The sequence below is a fragment of the Diaporthe batatas genome (genome assembly GCF_019321695.1).
Source record: "Diaporthe batatas strain CRI 302-4 chromosome Unknown Contig00005, whole genome shotgun sequence".
Classification (NCBI taxonomy): domain Eukaryota; kingdom Fungi; phylum Ascomycota; class Sordariomycetes; order Diaporthales; family Diaporthaceae; genus Diaporthe; species Diaporthe batatas.
The window spans coordinates 2,000,470-2,017,794 of NW_025408552.1; the positions used below are offsets into that span (position 1 = coordinate 2,000,470).

The window sequence follows — 17,325 nt, forward strand, 5'->3', positions numbered from 1 at the left end:
GTACCACTGGCAAGACATTTTCCTCCACGTCAACAATCTTTGTTTTCTAAAAAAAAAAAAAAAAAGACACCACCCTCTGACTTACTCGGCCTTAAATCAATGGCTATGATCATCAAGACATGTGAGACCGATATACCGTAAAGCGAGCATCACACAGTCGCAACAGGATGGAACAAAATGCTGTGAAGGCCATGAATACTTCCGCCCTCTTCGCGTTTGTCCAATTTACACAACAACTAAAGCCACCAAAGCAGGACTCCCATCATTCAGAACCCTAAAGATGGCGTCCACAAGTTCAACGGATACTATCAAAGTCATAGGCATTTCCAAGTATGGCCCACTCGAGAACCTCGAAGCCAGACGCCTCCCCAAGCCATCACCGCCCATCGGGCACCATATCCTCGTCCGATTCAGGGCAGCGGCTGCCACAACGATCGAAATCAAGCTCCGTGGGGACGTATACGACGACGCGCCCGACTAATATGAGCGCCGTCAAGCACCTGACGCAAGAGGGGCCGCACTTCCACGTGACGAGCTATGACGGCGCGGGAGTTGTCCTCTACGTCGGGCCGGCCATGAAGCACTGGGCGAAAAAGATATACTGCCTAGGGAGACCGATACCTAGGTAAGCCAAGGCTGCTATGAGGAAGAAATACTGATCAACGGCCGACAGTCAGTGCCAGCTTCTATCATTGATGTCTATGTCCCTCGGCGACATTTAATCTTCCAGAGTCCGTCCCGCAAGTCATTGGCTTATTAGGTATGGTACGGGCCACAAACCCAAGAGTCTCGATTTCTTCCAGGCCGTTGTCGACAGGCTCGAGATGAATAGGGGCGACAAGGCCGGGATCCTGATCATTACAGACGAAGATGGCTCCACCGAGGCGTTGTGTTGATCAAGCTGACGCCTCCTCTCTTTCGGAGTCAAAGTGTATTCTCATTTTAGCAAGCGTGCCGGGATGATCTTTGTGAGCCCATGTATTCTGGATAAGGCATGATCTGTACTGCCATCAAAGTCTTGAGCCCGAAGGTGCAATCAATTACTCTTATTCCATAGCAATACACACTTACAATAATATTCTTAGAAATGTGCCACGCTATAGTGCCATTTTGATATTCGGTTGCCGAAAAGATAAAATGCCAGCGCCACTCCGTCGGTTACGATATTGTGTGGCAGTGTCCATGCCGCAGTCTCAGTTTCTCGAACCCACGCTATTGGCTCGATGCTTCTTCTCCTTGCCGCCACCCGCTATGTTGACGGAGATGCTCGACTTGCGCCTCAACCCTCCGGCCTTTAGCCTCCTTGCCATTTGGTACGCGCGATCCAGCTCCGTCTCGATGGCACAGCGGATCTTGAGCGCCGCGACTGCCGGCCAGACGCTCCTCTCGCCCCTCAGTATCCAATAATCGAGCGTCTCTCTTGTTGGTGTCTCTAGGAGCCTGATAAAGTCCCCGGCCGTGACCTCGGGTACCAGCATCACGCTGGCGCCAGGGATGCGCTCGTCAACCAGGAACCGCCTGATGCCAGTCGGCAGAAGTCCCAGCGTATCAAGCTGTCTGAGCCTGTGCCTAACCTCGAGGCCGACCATTCTGACCAGGAACGCGGTGATGGATGTTGTTTTACTGCGAGTCTCATGTTGTGATGGCCCGTGCATGTCTGATTGTAGGAAAGGGATGAGATAGGGGCGGGCTTGTGAAACGATAAAGTGGTTGACGTTGAACAGTTCCGCTACACGCATCAAGGGCGAGTCCCGGTCAGAATAAGATACGTGTGTCCAATGGCGGAAGTCGATGGTGTTAGCAGGGGCCCAGGGGACAATCTTTCCGTCTTGGTCCTTGCATAGGATGGTGGTCTCTCGGTGACCATAGAATGTTGGTGTAGAAGCGTTGGAGGCTACCGCAGCCGTCCATATCAACTAAACAAGATCTTTAGCCAGGTATGCAGATAAGAATCAGGGGCATCGTGACATACCACGTTCGGCGCGGTCAGATAGTTGAGCAGCGTGGGGATGCCACCCTGGCCGGTCGCTGCCACGGTGATATTCAAAACCCTCTTACTCCTAACATACGCCTCCTCAAACGTGAGATCGCCAACGTTGGCACGCACACACTCCTCGAGCACCTTGACGTCAAGGAAGTAACCCTCCCGGTAGAACCTCTTGAACCGACGGAGCAGCGTCTCCCACCTAGATGAGCCCGACTGCGCCCTGTTCTTTGTCGCGAAGGCACTCAGGTCAATGCCATCGCCCTTGAGGACCGCAGGTAGCTCCTCCTCCTTGTGGATAGCCACCAGCGCCGCGATCAGGGCTCCCGTCGCGGTGCCGGTGATGATGCGGGGGAGCAGGCCACGCAGGAAGAGAGCCTTGACGACGCCCAGGTGGCAGAGGCCAAAGATGGCGCCGCCCTGCAGGACGAGCGTGCTCCGCCCAAAGGCCTGCCTGGTGTCATGCACAAAGTCCAGCTTCATCTGGTTTGACATGGTCATCGGGGCCTTTATGTTAGCGGCGACGGCGCTGCTGCCATTGCTGACGTTGCTGCCGGGGGTGGTGGAGCTGTTGTCGCTGAAGTGGACGGCGGGCGTCGCCGGGGCCGGGGCCTGGGCCTGCGGCTGCGGCTGTGTTGTGGGCAAAGGTGCCTGGCCAGCTATGTTCCCAGACGAGGGGTTGCTCCCGAGGAGGCCGACGCCGCTCGGTGGGACGGCCGGCAGGGTGCTGACGAACTCTATGGCCTCTGCCACCTGCGTGATGTACTCCTCGATGAGGAACTTGGAGCCGGCGAAGCTGCGGTTGTAGAGCTTTGTGGCGGTGATGTTGCCGAGGTTGCGCACCAGACCGGAGCGGAGGAGGTTCACCAGCGCGTGGATGTCCTGGTCCTCCCTTGCCAGGGCAAGACTGTCGAGGCGCTCATTGATGAGGCGGTAGTCGTAGTACCGTGACACCTGGTTGTAGCGCCACAAGTCGAGGCCCAGCAGGTTATCCAGGTGGAGGGCGGCCTCCTCCCACTCCTCGTACATCTCGGCATGGCGGAGGACGTCGAGCCACAGCTCGGTCGGGGCTCTGCGGCGGTACCATTCTAGGAATCGCTGGGCGTCGGGCCCTGGTCAGCGTAATTGCACATGTGTTGTCAGCTCGTCCATGCCTCTGGATGCACACATACCCTGCGCCAGAAATCAATGATCTCGACTATCACGCCCCAGATGCCTATAAACACCGACATCACCGACCCCATGTTGCTGGTGGCTCCCGCCTCTTGTGGAACATCGAACCAGGGGCGGATAAAGACTGAGTGGTTCGGGATTCAAGCTAATGGTTGTCGGTGGCAGTTGGGACAAAAGGTAGAGGGCGCATTCTGGTACAGCTTTGAACAAGCTGGCTGCCTGGTCAGCACCGTTGAGTGGAGTTTATTAATGTCGAGTCCAGGGGTGCGTCATTCTGGGCGCGACGCAACATTGCACGACAAGTGCCCGAGCGTACGGAGTACATGTGCTGCCAGCCAAAAGCAACAGAGAGTGCGGATATCGCGTACTACGGGTACGGGTACTCCTTATTATTAGTGGCAGCTGACATGTGAACGTGACGAGCTGTGGGGAACCCCCAGTACGGGATGCCGGACCCAAGCAACACCGGCCGAACGCCAACCGACTCGGCCGGTATCTTCCCAGACCGGCCCCTTGTAAGCAATCGCCTCGCAGCAAAACACGGCAGTGTGAAGAAGTTGGCGCATATTAAGGTGTCGATCGGGCCAGGGGCCTTGGAGTTTTATCAGTGCACATTCCTGTCGATTGTTGGGACTTTATGAGCTCGGGACACTGGCCAGCCACTCTCATTTTCCAGAGATCCGCCCTTCGTAGTATTTCACATCATCTCGCGGAGAACCGTCGATACATTCATGTCATGAACTTATATGGTCTCCAAGGCTTGCCCGCTCCGCGCTACTGCCCGTCTACTTCTTCCCCAGCACGGTCACTTGGCCGTCGTCGTTAGAAAGCAGTGTGATAGGGATAGAAATGTCTGTGTTCAACCATTTTTGAGGCATTGGACTTGCTTAAACGCGCTGAAAAACGACTGCTTAGCTTGACCTTGGATGACCAGCGCAGGGAGGAAGAAAGGCCGTACGAGGCCTTCCTCCAGGCAGATTGAGACTTTGAAAAGAGCCATTAGAAGATCCCGAATGTCTACTTGCTTCAAGCTGCCGGCCCAGCTCATTCACTGTCATCATCGTCGACAATCCGCCGCATCCTCCGCCGCCCATGCTCTGCAGACGTGCCTGCAGGAGCCGAATCCTCAGGCTCACCATCAGCATCCTCGTCATCCGAAGGTTCGGCTGTTCTCTGGCGCTTGGCTCGGGGCCGGTCGCGATCCTCGCGGTCAACAGCATCGAGGATGTCGTCATCCTCTTCTCCGGCATCCTCTCCGCTCTCCTCGTCGTCGTCGGACGCCACGATGAATCCATCCTCGCGGTCGTACTCATTAGCGCCACCGTATCCTCCGGCAGGAAGATCGTCGTCCGAATCGTATTCGTCGTTGCGACGGCGACCGCCGCCGCTACGTTTCGATGACCCTCCCGGGCCACGCTTCCGCCCACCTCCCGGACGCCTGCCCTCCAGGCCATCGATGGTCAGATTTCCCCTTCGGAAGCCACCGCCTCCTCCTCCGCCGCCGTCCATCCTTGCTGCCGCATTCTCTCGTCTCCGTGCCGCGCGGATGCGCTCCCTCTCGGCCTGCTCGGCCTGCTTCTTCTGCAGCTCGGGATCCTCTGTGGCGGTGATGATCATCTCGCCTTCCTTCATGCCGCCCTTGGCCTGACCCATCTTCTCCCTGAGGATTTCGGTGTCTTCATCTATACGCTTCTTGTCCGGGCGAATGGTCCACTCCTCGTTGATGTGTGCGACGGTCAGCAGGTGGGAGTGACCCATATGTGCAGCTGCAAAGTATCGATGTGCGTCACGATCGGGGATGTACGGCTTGTTGGCAGGCGGCACTTGCTCCTTGACCTGTATGTCGAAGTGCTCCTCGCCGACTTGGAGACTCAAAGAACCATCACTCCATCTGTAGATATTTGCATTGCTCTCGAGCGCGCCGGTCTCCGGGTTGTGCCGGTATCGAACGACATTGGTGGGAATCTTCCGTAGCGAATTCTCGATCGCCCAGCCAGAAGGGTGGAACTCCTCCGACTTGTACTCGGTGGGCAAGAATCGCAGGAAATTGGGGACTTTTGCAGCTTGCATCTGCGGACAAGTCAGACACAGAAACACCCAGGAAGGCAAGGGCAGCCGTGGGAGCGGGCCCAGCTCACCTTTCCATCGTCCATTTTTGGGAGCCCGTGACGGTAGATGATCTCCTCTGCGACGGTCTTTTCTCGTCGCTCGCCGTAGACATCGCCGCCGGCGGCCTCGCGCGTCTCGCTGCGCTGGCTGCGTTGGCGATCTGGCTCCGAAGCGAGGTCATCATCGCTGGGGAGTGGGGGGTTGTCAGCGATCAGTGATGCATCGCTGCCGTCGTCGCCGAAGAGATCGTCGCCTCCGCCGTCCGAGACGTCAACGTGGTCTTCAACGTCTGACATGGCAGCTTCGTCAGCTCTGCAAAGTGCGGCGGGCTCGCGATAGAGATGCGTCGGTTTGTCGGTCTGTGGGGTCGGTATGTGATCTATGAGATCAAGGCTTCCCTATTGTGGGGTTTCTTTGCGTTCGGCCGTCCTTGAATGGCTGTGTAGACAGCAGATAGAGGTGTTGCAGCTGCAGGCAGTACCGGAATCTTTTGACCGATGCTGCTAAACTGCTGGTTCAATGGCACATGGGGAGCAAGGTTGCTTGCTGTGCTGCGCATGGGCGAGCTCAATGGATTTTTGGCTAGATGGGTATGCTGGACAGGGGTCTTGCCGCGGTACTTTGGATCGCGCAAGGCCAAGCTGGCTGAGATGGTACTTGACCGCCTGAGAGCCTTACAAAGGTACCTACCTGACTATACCTGGATAGTAGGACGGATACTGGGAGGGTGTGCTGACGTATGTCCTTTATTCTACTAGTGCTTCGAGTTTTTCCTCCATAATATAGAACACCTATGATTTTCACATCGATACGTGAGGCACGTTTTGGAACAGTGGATGATGGCCCTAGGTACGGAATATGTACATCGAGCTTATTATTATGGGCGCAAGTCGGAAACCTCAGTCACAGTTATTAGGCTTGCAGGCAGAGGCTGGGCTGCAGGGGCTGCAAGGGGGAAGCGCAACACCTGCGGGCTGGTCCGTGCGATGAAACGGCCCAAGAATAGGGGCTCTCTACCCCCCCAGGGCACTTTGGAAACCAGCAATGCGAATCTTGACTGGGAACCATCCCGAGGAACCACGGACCGTCAACGGAACAGAGATCAAAGTCGACACCTGCGTGCCGCGGCCTAGCGACCTACTTCCAGAGGGCGACGCGCAATTCTTCCCACGTCAATCGACACACACGAGACCAGCATTGCAGTTGTCGCATCGCCGCCCAACAGCCCCTCCCCCACCATGTCCAACCTCTTCTCTGGCATGTGAGTACCGGTCCTCTCTTATTCGTTTGCTGCCCTTGCTTTCACCCGCTGTCTTCGTCTGGTCCGCCCTACCGCCCTCGAGCGCGTCGATAGCCTGTCCTCAAGCCGAACCATTGGGCTCTGCGTCCTGTCATAGACACCACCAGCATCGGAACTCGCCGCAAGCACAGCATGAGCACGTGCCTGCTGCCCGTCCTTGGGATCACTGCGTCTCGAGTCTTGTCCATGCTACTCCCGTTATCCCTTGCGACGGAGAGGCCCTTCTGAGCAGGGTGACATGCCTGAGGTATACGCAAGCCAGTGCTGCCGATACTGTGACACCTCACGGCACATGTTGCCATAGCCTCGCCTTCGACCAGCTGCGTAAGGAGGCTCGTGGTCCGAAGCCCAAGCCACTTGCTGCCTCATTCTAGCCACAGAATAGCCCTTGTCTTTACCCTCCTGCCTCCGGTCTCATGTTCATCGAGAACCAGTCTATTAGTCTAGTCCCACATTTCCGCTTTGCGACCTGATCTCGTCACATATGACAGGCACTGATCACTTCTCAATAGCAACGCCCGTTTTCGGGGCTCCAAGTCTCCCGGCCCGGGCAAGAGTCCCACTAGCAGTTCTGGCCAGCCACCGGTCTCTCCTTTGAACTTGGATAGATCTCATGGTAGCCAGTCCCCAGCCTCGGCTGGCCTCTCTGCCAACCTTCCACCTCTGCCCAAGTCTCCTTCCCTGGCGCAGACCATTGCCATGGATGAGCAGAGCGGCCTGATGGCCGGTGGTTATGATGCCCTTGAGCAATATCATCTCCCGCGGCCCATGCCTCTGTGGCTCAACCCAAATTATGCCAAGCACATTGTCAAAGGCAACTTCATGACCCTGAGTGCTAGGCCAAAGACTGTCGAGCAAGGAGAGTGGATCGCTCACCAAGGTATGTGAAACCTAGGTTCATACAGCAGACCGATTTCTTCAGTGCACCATCGATGGCAGGACCAGTCCAAGTGTGTAGATATTGCCCGGCACATCCACCGCTGTTCAGTACCTCCCAAATCTTGGATGAGGTCACGCCCAGCGAGGAACAGGCTTCGTTAAGGCTGTGAACGCCAGGCTGAGGTCATACTTGTCAAGCGCTCGCCTTTCTCTCCCCTTCAAGCATCTGGCCTGCTTCAAGAAAAGAAACTAAGACTGACTCTACTGAAGTCATTGAGCACTACCGAAATCTCTGGAACTTCGTTCGTGTCATTCACGAGAAGGAAGAAGATGGCACATCCATATGCAACCCGAACAGTTGTCCTCGGATGTCGGCAGGCCAGTACGTAAATCACCGTGTTTATTCGCCGCCTTCTCGTCCACTGACATTATGTTCTCAGGAGCCACTCTTTCACCTGGCTCAACAGCCGCAGAGAGCCTGTGGAGCTTCCTGCTTATGAGTATATCACGCTTATGCAGCGGTGGATATCAGGCAAGATCGACGACACGAGGATCTTCCCCACCGAGGCTTCTGGAGTCTCCTACGCGCACAACTCCAACATTACTACCACCCCGTTATCTCAGTTGACGAATCCCGGGGAGCCAGACTGGGTCGGTAAAAGATCTGGATTCCCCCAGAACTTCGTGGAAGTCTGCCAGACGATCTTCCGGCAGATGTTCCGCGTGTATTCACATCTGTACTGGGCACATTTTGTCGAGCCATTCTATCATTTGAACCTGGAGAAGCAACTCAACAGTTGCTTCAGCCACTTCATCCTCACCGCCACCGCGCTGGACATGCTCAGACCTCATGAGCTTGAGCCCATGCAGCCCTTGATCGACCTCTGGGCTGCGAGCGGCACATTTCCGCCCGAGTCCAAGGCGTACGAATACGCCAACCTGAGTTGTGGCCAGAAGCTGCTTCAGCTCGGTAGCGCATCCGCGGCTCAATGATTTATAGGCATGGTGTCAAGGTGCGGGAGGTAATGAGTCGGGTCGGGTCAGATCGGATCAAGTCGGGACTTTCATAACCATGACCCGACGACAGCGCACGATAGGGTGCTGCCGTGGTATATGAGCGATCGGGCTTATAGATGAGCGGGAATCAGATATTGCACATTCGGAGTTGGCATGGACTTCATAAAGCCCTGCGATATTTAGTCCAAGGATTTGGCTGGGCATGGCAGGCTGGCAAGGGGGCTACAAGGGCTATGGGCGGCATTCTGTCGATTGTTGAATCGCATTGCTTAGCATAGGTGGCCAGGGTGATACCATGTCGTGTGCGAGTCGGAATGGGCCACCGGAGGCGTTGCTGGGAAAAAGTGTTGGGATAGAGGGCGGGCGGGTCGGAGGCTGGGGATGCCATCAAGTGCATCAGACGAAGCAAACGACAAGGCAAGGCCATTTTGGGACAAGGTAACGGCAAATGGGCAGTCATATCCGCTGTACTTGTAGTCATATAGAATCGTTTTCTCTCAAAAAGAAAAAGGGCAGGAACCGGATTCCGTCTGAAATTAGGAACTGAAAAGGCCGGAATGCATTGCCTTAGATGGACACCTCGCTGATCTTGTACTCGACGGTGACAGGCTTCCCAGCCTCGAGGATAAAGCGCCCAGAGCCGACAAAGACCTTGTTCTCCAGGGCCTTGAGCTCGGGATGGCCCGTCTCGAACTTGACGTGCGTGTCTGGTTTGCACGGTGCGCACACGGGCGCATAAAATTAGACCAGATGACTTCATAAAGTTCGACCACCTGCACTTCCAGAACGACTGGCCACGGCTGTGTGAGTACTCACAAATCCCGCCAAAATCCGTCGTGGCGGCGTCCGAATCACCCCTCAGGACCTTGCCGGCGGGGCCGCTCATGTCGACGACGCCCGTGTACCTGTAGCGCACCAGGCCGCCGGTGGCCGTGTCCTTGACGAGACTGTCAACCTCGAGGCGCGAGTGGCCGCCGTCGGCGTCGGTCTTGATGTAGTCGGAGCCGTGGACCCAGGTGCCCTTGAGCGAGGTGGGGTAGCCCGCCTCGGAGGAGATGGCCTCGTGGCCGGCTACGAAGGATACATGGGTCAAAGGGGTGCCGGTGGAGAGCACGCCCACCGCGTTGGGTGGGTCGATTGGGATCTTGGGGAAGAGGAGATGTTAGTGAGCGGCTCGGTGGATCTGGACTGTGGATTTTATAGAGACGGTTGCGGGTCAGGGGAGGGGGAGGCATCCACGAAGGCGCACGCACTTTGGCCGTGAAGGCTGGTGTGAGTTTGGCAAATCCGGACATGATGTCTGTTCCTGCAGTGATGATGTGTGATCGTCGTGACTCTCGATATGGAAGATGTATTCGGAGATATCGCGGAAGGCTGGCCAGCAGCAAACAGCACGGGATGTGCACCTTCTTTAAGTACCTGGATAATAGATAATAAGGATGATGTTGTAGGTTGTACACTGCACCTCCACCTCCACACTACACTACACTGCACTGCACCATACTAGGGAGCAGGAGGAGGCGGGGTTTGTCATGCTTCTGTAATTGGCAGAATAGCCTCTACTAGCGGAGGTCATGAGGGTGTTTGGATCGGCAGAGGGTTGAGCTCCCCTGAGATGGTGGAGACGGCAAGTCCCTCCCTACGCGTGCAAGGAGGGCTCGGAGGCTGGTCCCTCAAATGACTATCAGAGACTTATGAAGGCTGCTCATACATACAGCTTGCCTACCTAGGTAGAGGTATTCGACATGTAGCCCAAGCAGAATCCCTTCCAATGAATATTTTCCAGTGTAGTCTGATTTGGGAGACCGAATCTGGAATTAGCAGCTGTAGGTTGGTATTTAAGGATGGCCTGCTATGTATACGGTGACGTCTCCTATGACAGCTTCCTACAAAATATTGACTTGCATCCTCGGATGCACCGCACAACACATGCGGGGAAGCTGGCAAGGTCGAAGCCAAGCAGACAGCTGCTACAGAGAACCCCGCAGTGAAGTCAGGCCGGGGGTTAAATCATATGCTCAGCAAAAACGGACGGGGGAATTGGGTTTCGTTATTGGCTTATTATCCGGGTCAAGATGTGTGCTTGCATGGATACTGTCTAAGTACTTCCCTAAGTTATTTTTGATCGGACGGGGGCTACTGTATGCCAATCAGGAACCAGGCCCCCGGCTACTGAATCGAGGTGTCGTATTCTAGCCAGCCCTGCACTGCTGATGTCACTCCCTCCCGAGCTGTCTCTTCAACTTAATCCCAGCCGCTTCCTTGGCCTTGTTCCCGAACATAGCCTACACAACCCTCCATTTTGCCCCTGCAAATTTCTCTCTTCTATCAACGAATAACAAGTCCTTCTCCTATCAATTGTCCCCTGAGCAGTTCCAAATCGTCCTGGTGCTGCTTCTGCGAGGTTCACATTGTTCACGCTGCAGCAAACCCGGCTTATCGCCGTGGAGTAGCATTATGGCTGACATCCCCGGGCGACCAGGCCCTTCTGCGCCTGCGCCGACGAATGCGCCGACTAAGAAGAAGAAGACGCATCGTGGCACCAAGGGCAAGAGGAAGAAGGACAGAAGAAAGTCCTTTGCCGTCCATAACGACGACATAAACGAAGAGGAGCCCGCCGCAACCGGGCCACACCCCAGCAGCTTATATGCACAAGACCGCAACCTCAGTGGTACCAGTCTGGATAGCGAAGCTCTGCTTGACCACAGGTAGGCTCGTCATCTGCCCCCCCCCCCCCTTTTTTTCGATAGGCTCCTGTACTGGGCTTTGACGCTGAACATGTGCTCTTAAACATAGAGATCAGCCGCGGTTCATGCGACCACGCCGAAGTTCGACCGTCACTCAGATGCACAACCCTCAACCACCATCATCACAAGGCAACACGAGGCTCCGCACCGTCCGCGATGGAAGCCCTACTGGAGATGAGAATGACGGGTCCAATACGGACGAGAGGGCACCGCTTCTGTCCGCCTCGACCCGTATGCGCTCCGAGCCGGCCATGACCTTCCAGGGGTTTGGTGCAATCGATACCAGGAAGGATCGGCCAAAGACTCGACGGGAATCGAGCAGGGCCAGCGGAAAGAAGGACTTTAGGAATGCCCCATTCACCCCCATTGGTGGCGAGGGCTACGATGTCAACTATCCACCATCGGTGCCCGGGTCTCCGAGGCTCAGTGGGATGGACAGAGATATGAGGTTCGAGGATGCCATGTTGATGGATGAGCTCACCTCTCCACACGAGGGTAGCTTTGTAGATGATCTCCTGCACTCCCCATCCAGCCAGCAGGGCCAGTCGTCCCCGTATGAACGCCGGCATACCTTCTCCTTCCAAGCCGAGGGAGATGTTTGCTTTCCTCAGGAGGGAATGTCAGAGCTGGCAGATGAGGAGGTTCGTGAAATGCGCGAGCAACGCACACGCACCAGGCGCCGCAAGAAGAGATGGCCTGTTCTCTCCGTCCTGGATGAATGGAGCCGGCTCGAAAAGGAAGGGCGCAGCGAAGAGCGGAGGACCAAGATGATCACAGAGCCGCAGCTTGTCAACGGCAGACTGCGCCCTGTCCATAAAGGCTGGTTCCAGCCCGAAGAGGATGCGCCCTACCGCTTCACATATTTCAACGAAGAGTTCGACAGCACGATACACAGCTCCACCATCTCCGAGCTCGTACAGGCAGAGGGGCAAGGAGCTAATTTCCGGGAGCTCTTCGTGCCGGACAGACCCATCTTGGATGACTCCTCAGAATCGGAGAGCGAGGACGATGACGCCCAACAGCAGGCTACTATTATGCGAAGGACCCTGAGCGGCCAGAATGGCGAGTCAAAGGCACCCACCCGCCAGGCCTCTGTGACCGCAAGCATGCGGGGAAGCTCAGATATGGCCCGAGACGAGACAATGTCCCCCAAGACCTCTCAGGAGGGACAGCGGCCCCCCAGGCATACGTCTGGTGAAGCCACCCCTTCACAGCCGAGGTCCGTGACGTCCGCTCCGCAGGTAAACGAGGAAAAGCCTGTTCGGTACGGAGAGCGACCGGTATGGTGGCTCGACATAATGTGCCCAACGGATGCGGAAATGCTGGTCCTCCGAAAAGCCTTTGGGATCCATCCGCTCACGGTCGAAGACATCATGCTCCAGGAAGCGCGGGAGAAGGTTGAACTCTTCCATAACTACTATTTCGTCAACTACAGGACCTTCAACCAAGATGCGACGAGCGAGGATCATCTGGAGCCTGTCAACTTCTACATCATCGTCTTTAGGGAAGGCGTTTTGAGCTTCCATTTCTCCCCCACCCCACATTCCGCAAATGTACGGCGAAGGATCCGCATGTTGCGAGACTTCATGGTACTCTCGTCGGACTGGATCTCATATGCAATCATCGACGATATTACCGATGTTTATGGGCCCCTCATTCAGAACATTGAGGAAGAGGTCGATGAGATTGATGCTGCCATCGTCAGGCTCCATTCTGAAGAGGACCCTACCAAGAAAGAGGGCTCATCAAAGAAGGAGAAGTCACACCACGATGCGTCCAAGTCCGAGGCAGGAGCTACGACCTTCGACTCCGGCGGAGACATGTATCGCAGGGTTGGAGAGTGCCGCAAGAAGGTCATGGGGCTGTACAGGCTGCTTGGCAACAAGGCAGACGTCATCAAGGGCTTTGCCAAACGGTGCAACGAGCACTGGGAGGTTGCGCCGCGTTCGGAGATTGGGCTGTTCCTGGGCGACATTCAAGATCATATCGTGACCATGACTGGCAACTTGAGCCATTATGAGATGTAGGCAATCGGTGACCCCCCCCCTGTCCAACAACGGCTAAGGCTGACACCATTACAGGATTCTTGCCAGGTCGCATCAAAACTACCTCGCCCAGATCAACATCCGGATGAACGAGCGCGCGGAGCAGACTGCCGACGTCCTCGGGAAGCTCACGGTGCTCGGCACCATCGTCCTGCCCATGAACATTATCACGGGTTTGTGGGGCATGAACGTGTGGGTGCCTGGGCAGGACTACGAGGACGACCTGACTTGGTTCTGGTGCATCACCGGCGGACTCGTGATGTTTGGCCTGGCTTGCTACCTGATCGCCAAGAGAGTGTACAGGATTGTGTAGGTATGACCTCGGCAGGCGGAAGTCACCTGGACTTCCTGGAAAACTGCGTGTAGGGGCATCCTCCTAGCTGTTGATGTGGTGGAGCAGATGGAGTCAGGGCCATGGTGATCATGGCGAGCAAAATTCTCGAAACATATTTGTCTTAAAACCCTGAGCCGGGTTTGTCTCGGATGATGGGGGTGTAAACGGAACCCATATCCGATACTTCACAACAAGCGGATTGTTATAAGGGCATAAGCCACAGCGGAGCTAGCTCAAACGTAAATAGAGACACGGGCAGTTTGTACCTAGTCGACACAGCTTAAGCTGTCTCAAATAGAATGCATTGCATTGATGTGAGGGATTCGCCAAAGACAAGGACGACATGTCCCATCCGGTAGTCTAAAGTCCCATAATCTGAGTACCCTCGAGCGCACGCCATAACGCCATTACCGGTCCAACCAGGCCTCATCCTTCCTGTTCCTAAAGATGAGATCCGCCATACTTTATTGTGCTGGGAATCATATTTGCTTAACACACTTGATGTGTGCCTGGCCCGTATGTCGAGAGCAGCCCCGGTGTCAAATAGACGACCGCCTAGCGTCCGGCTTTGATGACCCCATCCAGACTCATCTCATTGCTCTCTTTCCACTGTCCATCCTCTCCCTTTTCCTTGACCGTGGTATCTGCCCATGCCTCTCCTGCCTCGTCCTTCACCGCTGACCGCTGTACTGCGCCCGCAGCTGGAGAATAGTCTGCTTCTCTGCCTCGGGAAGCTGCGCTATGACCTCCTCGGGGAGCGAAAGAACCTGCTGGATCAGGTCGTCTGGGTTCTGGCCGGCGGCGGCGCCAAAGGCACCACCAGCAGCAGCCGGGGGACCAGCAGCGGGGACCGCGGCGGGGGCCGGCGCCGCAGCGGCAACGGGGGGCGGGGCGTAGGGGTTCGGGGCGGCCACGGGCGGGGTGTTTGTCGCGCCGACGCCAGGGAAGCCAACGGGCTGCTGCGCGGGAGGAGGGTAGCCAGCAGCGGCGGGCGGGTTGGCGCCGGGCTCGAGGACGGCGTTGATGGCCTCCGGGGAGACGAGGCCCATGAGCAGCAGGGCCTGGAAGACGGCGTAGGAGAGCTGCGGGGCCTGGTTCAGCAGCTCGGTGGCGCGGGCCGGGTCGGTGGTGGCGAGCTGCTTCATGGAGGAGAGGATGTCGAGGAGCTGGGCCGGGGGCAGGGTGTTGAGGGTGCGCGAGATGGCGTCGGTGCAGGTCACGCCGGGGGGCAGCTCGCGGCCTGGTGGCAGAGGGGGAAGGGCTCCACCGGCGGACTGGGAGTCGTTGCCATTGGGAGGGCCCTGGTTGTAGTTGCTGTTATTGTTGTTGTTGGCGTTGTTGTTTGGGGCGTAGTTGTTGTTGCCGTTGTCGCGGTCGTTGTTGCGGCCAGAGTCGTCTCCTCCCGCCCCGCCCTCGTTGCTGAAGTCGACACGAAGCTTGCGACCCATGATCTCGTGGTCGTTCAGGTTTCTTACTGCCGATGCGGCGGAATCTGAGGAATTGGTGCGGTCTGGTCAGAGAAGAGGGCCAACGGGGCTGCGCGCAAGCGAGTTGCGAGTTGCGAGTGCGAGTGGTAGATGGGTGGGTTGGTTGGTTACTGGTGGCTTACCTGCGTCGGGGTATTCTGCAAAACCAAAACCCTTTGGCCTGCCTGTGTCTCTATCGTAGACAAGGCGGAAGTTCAGAACCTGGCCAGCACTGCTGAACAGCTCGCTGATCTGCTCCTCAGACAAGCCTTGGCCGAGTTGTGGTCAGTGGTGGGCTACCGTCGTGGGTTGGCACTGCCAGTGAATTGGACGGGGGTCTCACCATAGGGGATGTTGCCCACAAAGACAACCCGGGAAGGGGTCTTGGTAGACATTGCGAGGGAGGCCTTCAGAGTGACTCCGTCGTCGGTGCTCAAAGTGTCATAAAGCTTGCAGGTGGGACGAGGTTTCCGAGATGCGACCAATTTGGACCAAGGCTCTTTGGCAGAACCACCCACATGCCAGAGGCAGATCGGCTGGCCTAAAATGGCCCCTAGTCTCGAATAGCTTTGTACTGTGGTAGCTGCGGCCGGCAGGGATCAAACACCCATCCAGGGCCCAGGCAGGGTTGACTGACTTGTATGTCAATAATACTTGCTACTTTTTCCTGCACATGTGGATCCGTAGTTAGTTACGTAAGCAGGCCCTACAGGCAGCCAAAACCACGCTTCTACAGGCGCCCTTCAATAGCTAATTCTTCTAATCAATAACCTAACTACCTATACCTTTAGACATTAGATTTCTTATAAATTTTAATATTTTAATATATAGGTATAGGGTAAGATATATAAAAATAATTATTTTTATTAAAAAAATCTTATTTTACTTTTATATTTAATAAAAATAATTATAATTAACTTTAATACTATTAAATATACTTTTAAGTAACTATTAATCTAATTATTATTTAACTTAAAATAAATATTTATACTTTAATTATATAAAGTTAGATTACCTTTAATAATAATAATAATTATAAAAGAAAACTTTATTTATTAAATTAAATAATAATAATATTTATTTATTAATAATTACTATTTATAAGTAAATAATTCTTAAATTAATTAAAAGTTTTAATAATAAATATTATATTTTTCTTTTATATTATTATTATTAATATAATTAACTTATAATTAAGTTAAAAATATACTAATAAATATTAATTTTATTATTTTATATTAATTTCTCTATTTTTAATTAATTTTTTATTTAATACCTTATAATATCTAATAAAGTTAATTTAATAAAGAACTTTCTCTTTAAAAGTATTTATTAACTATAAACTTAATATTAATAAATTTATAATTAAAGAAATACTTTAAAAGTTTACTAACTAATATATTAAGTTTATAAACTTCCTTAATACTTTAAATATTTATCTCTTTTAATTTAATAAAACTATAAATAATAACTTAAAAATTAAATAAAAATATAATATTAAATTTAAAGTTATTAAAATAACTTATATTACTTAAAATAATTATATTAATTAAAAGTTTAACTTAATTATTATATATTTTAATAAAATATAATTTTCTATTATATTAAGTAAAGTAAATAAAACTATTATTTTAATTAACCTATACCTTTTAATAATAAACTTTTAATAACTTTAAACCCTTAAAATTAATATAAAATAATATAATTAACCTTTAATATTAACTATATAACCCTTTATAAAAACTTATTATATTAATAAAAGTTTACTTATAAAAATCTTTTATAATAATTCTATTTAATAAATTTAACTCTTTTAAAGTCTTTTAATATAAAAGGTTTCTTTTTAAAACCTTTAATTTAATATTATAAATACTTTTATCTTTAATAAACTTAAAAATATAAATTTAACTTTATACTTTTATAATCCTTTATAAATTATAATTAAATAGAGTCTTTATAAAACTATTAAATAACTTTAATAATTTTATTAAATAAATACTTATTAATAAATTAAATTAATTTATTTTTATAAAAATAATTATATAAATTTTAAGTTAATATAATACCCTTTACTTTTAAATTATACTTTTTTAACCCTTCTACTTTATAAAAATAAATTATATATTAACTTTATTTAATACCTTTAAAATACTTTCTTTAAACTCTTACTTTTATAATAATAATTTATAATAATCTATACTATTTTATTTAAAAAATCTTTATTAATTAACTAAATATTTATATTAAAATTATTAATAAATTATCTTAATT

At 52.3% G+C, this 17,325-nt stretch overlaps 6 protein-coding genes across 6 annotated transcripts; 2 read left to right on the forward strand and 4 right to left on the reverse strand.

Moving 5' to 3' along the window:
* Positions 1-653: 653 nt before the first annotated feature.
* On the reverse strand, positions 654-3,568 carry KVR01_005603 (uncharacterized protein). The gene is made up of 3 exons (XM_044795061.1): positions 3,157-3,568; positions 1,973-3,082; positions 654-1,916 (listed from the first exon to the last, which is right to left on the reverse strand). The coding sequence occupies exons 1-3, from the start codon at positions 3,226-3,228 to the stop codon at positions 1,194-1,196; spliced, it is 1,905 nt and encodes a 634-aa protein (XP_044646048.1). The 5' UTR covers positions 3,229-3,568; the 3' UTR covers positions 654-1,193.
* Positions 3,569-3,766: 198 nt separating this feature from the next.
* Positions 3,767-5,792, reverse strand: KVR01_004919 (uncharacterized protein). Its single transcript, XM_044786451.1, has 2 exons — positions 5,296-5,792; positions 3,767-5,227 (listed from the first exon to the last, which is right to left on the reverse strand). The coding sequence occupies exons 1-2, from the start codon at positions 5,560-5,562 to the stop codon at positions 4,202-4,204; spliced, it is 1,293 nt and encodes a 430-aa protein (XP_044645364.1). The 5' UTR covers positions 5,563-5,792; the 3' UTR covers positions 3,767-4,201.
* Positions 5,793-6,504: 712 nt separating this feature from the next.
* On the forward strand, positions 6,505-8,438 carry KVR01_005599 (uncharacterized protein; the record flags this gene model as incomplete). The annotated part of the gene is made up of 4 exons (XM_044785009.1): positions 6,505-6,527; positions 7,079-7,446; positions 7,716-7,827; positions 7,886-8,438. 4 exons carry the CDS (start codon positions 6,505-6,507, stop codon positions 8,436-8,438), a joined length of 1,056 nt encoding a protein of 351 aa, XP_044646044.1.
* Positions 8,439-9,029: 591 nt separating this feature from the next.
* Positions 9,030-9,757, reverse strand: KVR01_005529 (uncharacterized protein; the record flags this gene model as incomplete). Its single annotated transcript, XM_044793392.1, has 3 exons — positions 9,030-9,169; positions 9,279-9,606; positions 9,716-9,757. 3 exons carry the CDS (start codon positions 9,755-9,757, stop codon positions 9,030-9,032), a joined length of 510 nt encoding a protein of 169 aa, XP_044645974.1.
* Positions 9,758-10,715: 958 nt separating this feature from the next.
* On the forward strand, positions 10,716-13,567 carry KVR01_005272 (uncharacterized protein; the record flags this gene model as incomplete). The annotated part of the gene is made up of 3 exons (XM_044785762.1): positions 10,716-11,170; positions 11,259-13,232; positions 13,291-13,567. Exons 1-3 carry the CDS (start codon positions 10,920-10,922, stop codon positions 13,565-13,567), a joined length of 2,502 nt encoding a protein of 833 aa, XP_044645717.1. The 5' UTR covers positions 10,716-10,919.
* Positions 13,568-14,259: 692 nt separating this feature from the next.
* On the reverse strand, positions 14,260-15,449 carry KVR01_005266 (uncharacterized protein; the record flags this gene model as incomplete). Its single annotated transcript, XM_044785633.1, has 3 exons — positions 14,260-15,080; positions 15,198-15,323; positions 15,398-15,449. 3 exons carry the CDS (start codon positions 15,447-15,449, stop codon positions 14,260-14,262), a joined length of 999 nt encoding a protein of 332 aa, XP_044645711.1.
* Positions 15,450-17,325: the final 1,876 nt, after the last annotated feature.

What these genes read in the sequence shown, in the direction of transcription:
- KVR01_005603 (XM_044795061.1), bottom strand. Translation starts at nt 3,228, where the DNA reads ATGGGGTCGGTGATGTCGGTGTTTATAGGCATCTGGGGCGTGATAGTC. An exon ending in TCATTGATTTCTGGCGCAGG is followed by an intron (nt 3,083 to 3,156) that starts GTATGTGTGCAT and finishes CCCGACGCCCAG; the next exon opens with CGATTCCTAGAATGGTACCG. An exon ending in ATCTGACCGCGCCGAACGTG is followed by an intron (nt 1,917 to 1,972) that starts GTATGTCACGAT and finishes GATCTTGTTTAG; the next exon opens with TTGATATGGACGGCTGCGGT.
- KVR01_004919 (XM_044786451.1), bottom strand. Translation starts at nt 5,562, where the DNA reads ATGTCAGACGTTGAAGACCACGTTGACGTCTCGGACGGCGGAGGCGAC. An exon ending in CAAAAATGGACGATGGAAAG is followed by an intron (nt 5,228 to 5,295) that starts GTGAGCTGGGCC and finishes ACTTGTCCGCAG; the next exon opens with ATGCAAGCTGCAAAAGTCCC.